Source organism: Helianthus annuus, chromosome 7 (assembly GCF_002127325.2).
Source record: "Helianthus annuus cultivar XRQ/B chromosome 7, HanXRQr2.0-SUNRISE, whole genome shotgun sequence".
Lineage (NCBI taxonomy): Eukaryota > Viridiplantae > Streptophyta > Magnoliopsida > Asterales > Asteraceae > Helianthus > Helianthus annuus.
Genome location: NC_035439.2, coordinates 140,475,381 through 140,487,579, shown reverse-complemented (window position 1 = coordinate 140,487,579; position 12,199 = coordinate 140,475,381). Strand labels below are relative to the sequence as shown.

At 34.9% G+C, this 12,199-nt stretch overlaps 1 protein-coding gene across 1 annotated transcript; it reads left to right on the top strand.

Moving 5' to 3' along the window:
• Positions 1–4,588: 4,588 nt before the first annotated feature.
• Positions 4,589–5,900, top strand: LOC110902920. Its single transcript, XM_022149229.2, has one exon. The coding sequence runs from the start codon at positions 4,702–4,704 to the stop codon at positions 5,356–5,358; it is 657 nt and encodes a 218-aa protein (XP_022004921.1). The 5' UTR covers positions 4,589–4,701; the 3' UTR covers positions 5,359–5,900.
• The last annotated feature ends 6,299 nt before the right edge of the window (positions 5,901–12,199 follow it).

The following is a 12,199-nucleotide window of genomic DNA, read 5'->3' as shown; positions in this document are numbered from 1 at the left end:
TCAGTGATGGTTTTCTCGTTCACTTCATCATCACTTCGCTTCCTTCGTCCTATGAAGCTTTCAAGATCAATTACAACACTCAGAAGGACAAATGGACGATGAGTGAGCTGATCGCTATGTGCGTGCAGGAGGAAGAGCGTATGAAGATGGATCGCACTACTGATGTTGCTAACTTCACCACTTCCAGCTCAAAGAAGAGGAAGAACTCTTATCAAAGAAAGGATGCTTCTAAGGTTCAAAAGCCAAATCCAAATCCTAATACAGGTGCACCTTCCAGCTCTAAGAACTCCTTAGGCAAACCCTATTGCAAGTTCTGTAAGAAAACATGACATAAGCAAAAGGAATGCCCTGACTTTAAGGAGTGGCTGGCTGAGAAAGGTAACGATTTTTTCATGATACTTGAGTCCTTTAATTTAAATGTTCCTGCTAATTCTTGGTGGTTTGATTCTGGTTCTATGGTTCATGTAACCAATTCACTTCAGGGATTCCTTACAATCCGGAAGCTGGGAAGAAACCAAAGAACACTTAAAGTTGGGGATGATCGGGAATTAGAAGTGAAGGCCATAGGAACATTACAATTATTTTTGAAAACTGGTTTATGTATTAAACTTTATGATACCTTATATGTTCCTGAGGTAACTCGGAACCTTGTATCAGGACCAAAGTTAGACATGGACGGTTTTGTCGTTTCTCATGGTCATCGCAAACTCTCTATTCTCTATGATTCCGTTGTTTATGGTACTGGCATTCTGGATGGTGGTCTCTATAGATTAGAACTAGATGATAATTTTTCCAAATCTTTGTTGTCATATAATATTAATGAATCACTCACAAAGATGGAAAAGAAACAAATTCGAGACTTAGAGACTTCATCTATGTTGTGGCATCAACGTTTAGGCCACATCTCAAGAGAACGATTAAATCGTCTCGTAAAGGATGAAGTCTTACCTCCTCTCGATTTCACTGATTTTGGAACATGTGTCAAATGTCTTAAAGGCAAAATGACATCAGCGAATAAGAAAGGTGCCACTAGGAGCTCTAATTTATTAGAACTCATTCACACTGACATTAGTGGTCCCTATCAAATCGCTGGCATCACAGGACATACTTCATTTATCACTTTCATTGATGATTATTCTCGTTACATGTACTTGTATCTTATAAGGGAAAAGTCTGAATCTCTTACAACTTTTAAAGATTATAAAGCTGAAGTTGAAAAGCAATTAGATCGTCAGATTAAAGTTGTGAGATCAGACAGAGGCGGTGAATATTATGGAAGACATACTGATGTGGGTCAAGCTCCTGGTCCATTTTATGAGTTTTGTAAGGGCCAGGGGATTGTGAACCAATACACCATGCCTGGTACACCTCAGCAGAATGGTGTCGCTGAACGAAGAAATCGTACCCTTATGAACATGGTGCGCAGTATGTTAGCCAACACTAATTTACCATTATTCCTCTGGACTGAAGCGTTAAAAGCAGCTGTTCATATACTCAATAGAGTTCCTTCTAAGTCTGTCCCTAAAACTCCTTATGAACTTTGGACAGGAAGGAAACCGAGTCTTAAATATATGAAAGTATGGGGCTGCATTGCTGAAGCAAAATTATATAATCCTTTCCTAAGGAAACTTGACCCTAAAACAGTTACCTGTTTCTTTATCGGGTATCCTGATCATTCAAAGGGTTATCGTTTCTATTGTCCTTCCCATGTCACCCGTATTGTTGAAACCAAGCGTGCTGCGTTCCTGGAGGATTTCAAGGTCAGTGGGAGCAGTACTAACCCTTACGAAGAATTGCAAGAAGTACAAGACGCGGGGGGGAGAGACTCGTCGCTTACCATTACTCCGTTTACTCCTCTTGTACCACATGCAACTGCATCTGAAGCCACTGCACAAACTCCAACTCCACAACCAGAACCCATTATACCTCATAACGAAGGCACATCAAACGCTCAAAACCAAGACAACGCTCAACCCGAAAATCAGCTCAGGAGGTCATCTAGGCAAAAACGGCCTACTAATTGGGATGATTATATTACCTACCTGACTGAAATGGATGCTGGAAAGCTCAATGATCCTATCTCTTATAATGAAGCCATTAGCAGTGATCAGTCTTCTGAATGGAACAAAGCAATGATTGATGAGCTTGAATCCATGAAGAAAAATGACGTTTGGGATTTGGTAGAATTACCCAACGGTGTCAAACCTGTAGGTTGTAAATGGGTGTTCAAAACAAAACTAGATCCGAATGGGAACGTTGAACGCTATAAAGCGAGATTGGTTGCAAAGGGCTACACTCAGAAAGAGGGAATTGATTATCAAGAGACGTTTTCACCTGTCTCTCGTAAAGATTCATTAAGGATCGTTATGGCCCTAGTAGCTCATTTTGATTTAGAGCTGCATCAGATGGACGTCAAAACTGCTTTCCTTAACGGAGACTTAGACGAAGATGTTTACATGAAACAACCTGAAGGCTTTAAACCTGAAGGTCAGGAGCATCTAGTCTGTAAGTTGAAGAAATCCATTTATGGGTTAAAACAAGCATCACGTCAATGGTATCTCAAGTTTGATGAAGTCATGAAGAGGCAAGGTTTTATGAAGAATCAAGTGGATTAATGCACCTACCTCAAGATGAGTGGGAGTAATTTTACTATACTTGTCCTTTACGTAGATGACATTCTATTGGCAAGTAATAGTTTAGACATGTTGCATGAGTCGAAGCGGTTACTCTCGCATAACTTCGACATGAAGGATCTCGGAGATGCTTCTTACGTCATTGGCATTGAAATTCACCGAGATAGACACAAAGGGATCTTAGGATTGTCTCAAAAGACTTACATAGATCGTGTCCTTACACGTTACAACATGCAACAGTGCAAACCCTCCGTCGCTCCAGTAGTTAAGGGAGATGTTTTCGGTTCATTCCAATGTCCGACAACAGAGGTTGAAAAGGAGCAAATGAGCCAGATACCTTACGCGTCAGTAGTGGGGAGCCTGATGTATGCTCAAGTCTGTACTCGCCCAGATATCGCTTATATTGCTGGAATGCTAGGCCGTTATCAGACTAATCCTGGCCTAGATCACTGGAAAGCAGCTAAGAAGGTCCTCAGATATCTGCAAGGGACGAAAGACTATAAACTGACTTATAGAAGAAGTGATCACTTAGAAGTGGTAGGTTATTCTGATTCTGACTTTGCCAAGTGCAAAGATGACAAGAAATCCACTTCGGGCTACATCTTTATGTTAGCAGGCGGACCTATCTCATGGAAGAGTCATAAACAACAGTTAACTACAACTTCCACAATGATGGCAGAATACATTGCTGTTTACAACGCAACCTGTCATGGAATGTTGCTTAGAAATCTGATCACTGGACTCAAAATCGTTAATTCCATTTCTAGACCATTGAAGCTTTACTGTGATAACTCAGCTGCCGTTAGTTTCTCGAACAGTAACAGTTCGACTGGAGCTGGTTTATATCTCGATACAAAATACTTGTTCGTACGTGAACGAGTTGAGGAAAATAATCTTTGTATAGAGTATATTAGTACTAAAGATATGCTAGCGGATCCGATGACTAAAGGTCTCCCACCTAAAGTTTTCGAAGAACATGTATCGAATATGGGACTTACTAAAGACCTTGTTTAATGGCATATTGTACTAGCTTATGTTTTAATTAATAAAATTTCCTCAGTTTGATTTTGTATGTCTCTAACATATGTTCTGCCGGTGTAATGACATATAGACAAATATAAATACAAATCAGACGCTAAAGGGCTTATACATATTTTGATCGTAACTATTAGGTTTTAAATTGATGCTATAGTATGACTAATGGGGGTCCTGAGTCGAATGATGATTCAACGGCTGTATTTCTCTGCTATAGTTCTTGGTTTAAAGCTAAAATGAGTGTTAACTCCTGGCCAGGCTTACCTAATACTCATGATAAATGATTACTTGGCTAAGTGGGAGAATGTGAGATTAAATATATAAATGTAATATTTAATCTTGTAGCCTATATAATCATTTATATTATATTAGATCAAAATATATTTATTAACCTATTAATAATTAGTTGGTAATTGTTGATGGACCATATTACCCTTATTAACTAATTGAGTTTCCTCTTGTGTGTATAAATAAGGGGCTTATTAGAGAGTTAAAGGGTTACACAGTTACACACATTACACAATCACAACCCTCATAACATCAAAGAATTCGGCTCTCTCCCCATAACCGATTCTCACCCTAGTTTCGGTTTCATCACCATCATAACTTACACCCTAAGGAGGAACCAGATCATCCTAACAATCATGACTAACTCGATGGCTGCATCCCTGACTGGATTCTCTGCTGGATTATCTGCTGTAACAGGTATTATTCATGTTTTCCATTATGTTTAAACAGAACTGATCCAACACGAAATCCTTAGTAGAAGACTAGAATTCCACAATTTTATTTCAAAATACTTTAAAATTATTCCAAAATAGTTTAAAAACTCATGTACCCATTAATATTGGAAAAAGATGTACTTTTTTCCTTGAAAAATAAGGGATTGGTCTATAATCACAAATCATTACACCCATTCAACAACACAAAAAACCACATTCCACCAACCAACCTCTCTCTCTATTTCTAACTTCCTCCACCCACCCACCACCACAAACCACCACCACCAACCACCACCCACCACCACCAACCAATGGATGAAAAAGAAAAACAACCCAAAAACAAAAACAAAAAACCCAAACACAAACACCCAAACAACAACAACAACCAACCCACCTCATCCTACTCCTTCACACCCTCATCAAAAGTCAAAGGCCTCCGGTTCGGTGGTCAACTCATCATCAAATCCTTCACCATCCGCCGTGCACGGCCGTTAGAAACCCTCCGCCTCCTCTCCCTACCACCCACCCACCACCCCCTACCCTCCACCACCACATTCCTCCCTACAAACTTCACCATCTTAGCCCACCATGCATGGCACACACTCACCCTTGGTTTAGGAACCAAAAAGTCAAAGGTGGTTATATTCGTGTTTGAGTCAGAAAACATGAAAAATGAAGTGGACCGGTTGTGGCCGGTCGAGATACCGTTGGGGGAGGTGAACCGGAAGTTGGTTAGAGGGTTGACCGATTGTGAAATGGCCCGGTTTAAGTTTAGAAAAGGGTGCATAACTTTTTATGTTTATGCGGTTAGGAAAATTGGAAATGTTGGGTTTAAATGTGCGGATGAGTTGAGGGTAGTTTTGGAATATATTGTGGCGTTGAATGATTTTATGGATCATACTGCTATGCTTGCTTTGCCTAATCAGAGAAGTATTGGGTTTGCTCCTGTTGCTGCTATGGCTCATTAGCTCTGTGAAATTACTGTATTACCCTTTTTTGTTCTTCTTCTTCTTTCTTTTTTTAGAGTAAATTATCAAATTCGTCAAAGAGGTTTGGTTATTTTTTCAGTTTCATCCAAAACAACTTTTTTTGTATAATATCGTCTTTTAGTTTTGGATTTTTTTTGCTATTTGCATCTAAACGTCTAACTTTTTTTCTTTCCAAAATCGTCAATAAGATTTGGGATTTTTTTGTCAATTTTATCTAAATTTCTGACATAAAAAAATACCTAAATTAGACGTTTGGATTTAAATGACAAAAAAATCTCAAAAGTGAAGGCAATATGTTACAATTTTTTTTGAATTAAACTGCAAAACATGCTCAAACCTCAGGTACGATTTTGGAAATTTACTTTTTTTTCTATATAATTTTGTTGTATGTTGGGGCATGTAAAAATTTTTAAATAATTTTTTATTCTTTTTTTTTTTTTTTGAGAAAGGCAGAAGAGATGTATTCTGTAAATAACTTCAATTTGTTTCTTTACTTATTTTATTTATACCTTGTTTATGTATTATACATATATTTTAATACTTTGTTTAATCATAAATAAAGACGTGTTATTCTCCTAGTATTATAATTGAAAGGATTTTTTAAAAATAAAATTTTGATAACATTTTAAAATATTTATAGGTGTATAATGTTATAATATTTTGTATAATGTTATAATATTTTGAATGTTTAATAGTTAAGTATATAAGAAAAACGTCGGTATAATATTTTGAATGTTTAAAATATTTTATTCAGAAAATGTCATGCAAGCCTCAATAAAATAATATATTCAGAAAATGTCAAAATTATAATTTCAGGAACATGTGAGTTGTGACCGGTAAGTTATGACTTTACTCTTCCCACTCAAAATTCAAAAAATCATGTAAGTTATAATATTATTTAATTTAAAAAATGAAACTAAATAACTTAAATGAAACACTTATAATGCATGGTTAATATGATATTATTATTATTTTTTTTTTTAAAATAACCGAAATTAAAAAGTATATGTGAAAAAATAAGTCACTGAATAGTAACAAGTTTTTTAGTTATTCCATTTAGATTCTTCACTTTAATCATTCATGTTAATTTTCACAACTATAGTTAGAAAAAATCGAGTGAAAATAAATTTTAATGAAAAATAGGGTTAATAGGGGAATAAAAATAGAGTGTCACAGGCAATGGTATTTCAAAGATAAGAGAATTGTGAATATTAATGATATTGTGTTTGTTATAGTATTTTTGTGCAAGATCTATTTTCTTCACATTTATATGTTATTATTTTCATTTTCTACTTACCATGTATAGATAAGAAAACGACTCAACAGGTTCACATTATAACGTGCGAAAATACAGGGTTTTATTGGTGCTTAAATTTAATGTGCACCATGTGATGAAATAGTAATATACAATAACCCTTAAAAACCCATGTAAGAATACGAGGAAAAATTTCACGAAATAGTAATCAAATTTTAGAAGTGTTCTAATTAAGTTATTCGTATTGTTTTTGTTTCAGTTAAATAACTTAACATTTAAATCGAGCCATATCATTTTTTTGTGTCAAGAAAAAAATTGAGCATAAAAAGCTAAGGTCGTATTATTTTAATATATGAAATTGTATTTATTAAAATTAAAACACTTTAATTACATTAAAAAGAGTTAATTGCTCGGATGGTCCCTGTGGTTTCAACTTTTTTCACGTTTAGTCCCCACCTTTTGAAAATAACAGGTATGCTCCCTATGGTTTGTCATTTTGTTACTAGAATAGTCCCTGAGTAGATGTCAGTTAGTTTGAAGATAGCATGTATGCTCCATATGGTTTGTCATTTTGTTACTCGGATAGTCCCCAAAGTAAATGTTGGGGGACTATCCGAGTAATAAAATGACAAACCATAGGAAGCATACATGCTATTTTCAAAATGTGGGGACTAAACGTGAAAAAACGTGAAACCATAGGGACCATCCGAGCAATTAACTCTAATTAATTAAAAACAAAAGTTGAAATCCACGTCATCACTCGACGTTAGCATCAAATAAAAGAGAAAAAAGAAACAAAATCCCACATCATCACGGTTACCTATGAAATGGATGAAAAAAACTCTTAATTTTAATGGAAAATGAATTTTGAGTGACCTGATTAGAACACTTTTGAAACTTGAGTAACCTAATTAAAATACTTTTAAAACTTGATTACTATTATACAAAGTTACCCTCGTTAATAGAGAACAGTTTAAATAAAAAAATGAGGAGAACCACATAATCCACTTTTAGATGACGTTTGATTAATATAATAGATGAGTAAAGTACAGTTTCAGTCTATGAGGTTAATACCTCAGGTTCAGTCTTTGTTCCAAAAAAATCAACACCCTAGTCTCTGACGTATTTAGTTTGATTCAATTAAAGGCCTGGGCCAAACTTATGTTAGTCAACAGTTTGGATTATGGTTAAAAGACCATACTACCCTTAAGGTTTCCCCCTTTGTGGCTTAGGGGGTAGTGTTTTTACGATAGGTCCGGCTGTTTTAAAACCTGCTTCGGGCAAAGTGACCAAACACGAGAAAGCGTGTCTTGACAAATAGCACGTGTTTATCCCATTTATTTTTAATACTTTTGGGTTCCTTGCGTCAGAGGCTATGGACCTACTTAGCAGAGTTCAAAGGGTCATGCACAGTAATATTATAACCCTGAGATCTATGGATTTAGTTTTTAAAAAATTTAGTTTAATTCAAAACTAGTGAGGTTTCCCCGCGCTTTGCGGCGGGTGGTGCTATCATACCGAATCGAATTGAAACCGACTGAACAACATATCGGTACGATACTGTCACTCATTGTATCAATCGAAAAATAAAATCCAAAAATAAAGTCATTACATGCCTAAAAGGATATCGACGCATATTTTACATAAATCGAAAACCATAAAAACGAATATCAGTAATGTCTTTCGAAATGAATATAGGTATTCATTCCGATGGTACCGATACAGGTACTAATGTTGTTCGATTGGAATTGACGTGGTAAAAATACTCGCTATAGTTTACGATATTAAAAAAAAACTCTTTACTACCATTGAAGTTGTTTGCACAGTATTAGTTCAATTCGTCATGGTAAAGAGTATTAGTTCAATTCGTCATGGTAAAGAACAGACGGTATAAGCTCGGTTTGTCAAGGTACCGGTAAGGTATTCATACTCGCTATAGTTTATATTATAAAAAGATACTATATACTGCTATCCAAGTTTCGCAAGGTATCTGTTCAGTTGATCACGGTAAAGAACAAATAAAAATCAACTGTTCGGTTGAGCACAGTAAAGAACAAATAAAAATCATTTGTTCAGTTGATCACGTTAAAGAACAAATAAAAATCAATTATATTGATCCGTTTGATTTTGAACAAAACTTTTAGCGGAGCGAAGACACAAATAAACATGTCGCACATATTCAGAACTTTATAAAGTATTACACTATACTATTAGAATAATGAAATAAAATAATGTCAATTTATATGTAAAAAAATAAATGTGAGTTAGGTTTGTAACCTGTACATTTGTGCTTCGATTACTTAAGCTTTACCACTCATAACTGAGTTTCGAAAAGAAAACGTATCAATATAGAGAAAAATTTAGGCACGTCGCAACGACATACTAAAAATTATATAAAATACCGTGTAGTTATAAAAGGAAAAAAGACATGCAAAATCAATTAAAAATATATTAATAAAATAACTAAATTTTAAAATAAATAATATTAAAATGATTTCAAAATCACTGTTCATGGAGACTTTCTGTTAATATATATAAATAGGGGTAGCGATGTAACTTGTTTTCTATTTACCTTCTATCTTATGTAATTTCAAATATTATACATTTTTTTAATTTCTTTCCACAATATAATTTAAATGAAAAAAATGATGGAATTGTATTGAAAAAGACAAACTCAATAAAAAACAATTTTGTTCAGTGATGAGAATTTGACTTATATCCAAGTTTAAAACCATTCTTCCAATAACTTCTGATTTTTGCAGCTTTTAACACAAAACTATAATTCCAATAACTTCTGATGTTCAGTGATGAGAATTTGACTTACGCTACTCGGTATTGTTGATGGAGGATGGGTCTTTATGTTAGTGTCACGTAAGATGAGTGTGAGAATGAGGCAAAAAGGATAGATCTAAGGAAATAAGGGATGATCTTAAAATATATATGTATATGTGTGTGTGAGAAGAAGAGACACAAAATTTTGTCCTTATGCACCCGTCCTCAACGTCCCACCCCAGACGTTCACGACGCCAACGAACCACCCAGAATGGTGTTTGAGGGCGTCGCCGGGCTTGGACGACCCCACACCGACTGGCATTACATCCAAGCTTAAAACCATTCTTCCAATAACTTCTGATTTTTGCAGCTTTTAACACAAAAATATAATTCCAATAACTTCTGAATTTTGCAGCTTTTAGACCATGTGTAGTGGGGCATTATGGGGCATTATGGGGGCATTATAACAAAAAAAAACGCCCACTCTTCCATTACATAGGGCATTATGGGGCATTATGGGGGAAAAAATTTTGCTTGGGCATTATAATTATAACGCCATTTTGCACTTGTTAGAGGTATGACTTGAGTTGACCCACCAATGAGAAATCACTTTGTTTTTTTGTTTTTTTTTTTATTGATTGAAAGGGGCATTATCCCCACTACACCACTTTATGCTATAATGCCCCATGCTGACTGGGTTGCCACGTGTCGGATAATGCCCCATGGTGGGGGCATTATAACAAGTTACCACTACACATGGTCTTAACAAAAAAACTATAAAAAAATAACGACTAAAAATAATGAACCTTTAATAAATAAAGTTAAAGGATATTAGAATAAGACTAAATTACAAGTATTTACATATGGTATTTTGAATAAAACTATTAATAAATTAAAAAACAAGACCATTACAGACTAATAGCAGGTAGACGAGCAACAAGTTGCACCATACCCTGTTAAACACAAAATTCCGCCCCTTAACATGCGTGGTATTTTTAAATTTCACATTTCGTCTGTTAAGTTCAATTTTCACATTTCGTCTTTTAAGTTCAATAAATAAATTACATGTATCGTCCCTATTTTGTGTGTGTGACGGTCCTACAGCCAAACAAGATGAATTGTCGTTCGCGTGCATAGTTGCATCAATGTTTATTTGTCTAACTTGAATTCCAAATTTTCTAGCAAAAAGTTGGCTATTTCTCCAAGAGCCCAAAATTTAGTAAATCTAACGGCCCAAATTATTGTTAGTATGAGTGGTGAGGATCAGAGGGTAAGGTGGAATAGAGGTGTACAAAAAGATTGGAATAGGAACCGGAATCGAAAAGAAAAACCGGACCTGGGTATTAAAAAATTAGTTTTTTCGTACCCAGAACCGTACTCGACCCTACCCACTGAGTATTCATAGGGTATAGATTTCTATGTAAAAAAACGTACCCGGAACCGGAACTGATTTATACCCGGGTTTTCTTAATACCCGGAACCGGGTTGTACCCGTACCCGGTTTTTATTATACCCGGTTCAATAATGTGATCTTTTAGTTATTAGGTTAGTTCGTTGCAGGTTGCGATAATTTGTTCGCCTCTGAAATCTTGTATTGCTAGGAATATTATATTTTTAATGAAATTTTGCTCCGCATTCATGGTAAGTTCGAATGTTTCTGGAATTCTGGGATTCAATCTAATCTAACTTATAATAAAAGACTCTAAATAATGCCACATGGCATTCTCTTCTTCAACCTCATGAATTTTATTTATATTTGTTTAATAATTTTTTTAATATTAATATTAATTAGTAACCAATATATAGATATCACTTATTTTTATCTTTATCTTTATCTAAAATTAATAAATAACTTCGATTTTGCAATTTATACCCTTCGTTTTTTTACTTTTAAACCTAAAGTTTTTCATCTTTTGCAATTTAATCCCAACTCTTTTTTATTTTCAATTTTGGTCCACCATACTTTTCATCTTTCCCAAGTTTTTCGTTTCGTTCTAAATTTTGTGAGTTAACGCACCGCAACATGCGTGTGGGCTTCAACATTTTTTCGTATATTTTTTTCCGTTTGACTGGTCCGTCGCGTCACATCTATTTTTCTGCGTGTGACAAGTTCGTCCAACACGCGGGTCCTGGATGAACTTAGTTATTTTTTTCTATATTTTACGTTTCGATTTAATTTCTCAGCTTCGAGTGTGCGTGATTCAAAGAATTTACGTCTGCTTTTCGCTCGGCGTTATTTTTTCCCGTTTTTATTTATTTTGTTTTTATGAGCTTTTCCGGTGTTGGTGGTCGCTGACAATGGTATAGTATTGCTACTACTTAACACAGTTTTATGACAACCGCTGCAACGCAAGAGCTTAATACTAGTTTATTAATAGTTAAAGCTTTTTTTATTCAGGCAATTAACTAATTATATATTCACAGCATAATTTTATGTGCATTTTCCATTTAATACTAAATGAAAGTGATAATATACAAACGGGCCTAGATCCATTTAAAGCAAATTCTACTATTTTGACAATGGGCTTTGAGCCTATCCTGAAATCGTTTTTTTTTTTCAAGTAGCCAAACCGTTTTTTTTATCAATACCCGGTTTTTGAAGAACCGGTTCCATACCTGTCCCGAAACCGACATACCGGGTATGGTTTTTTATGCTAGAAACTGGAATCGGAATCAAAATACAACAATGTGTATCTTTTATTTCTTGTCATCTCCAATATTCATATATGTAATTATATGGCAACAAAATATAAGAGTATTTTATTTCTTAATATATGTTGATGATCTCTCGAA

Coding starts and splice junctions, on each gene's coding strand:
- LOC110902920 (XM_022149229.2), top strand. CDS start 4,702: ATGGATGAAAAAGAAAAACAACCCAAAAACAAAAACAAAAAACCCAAA.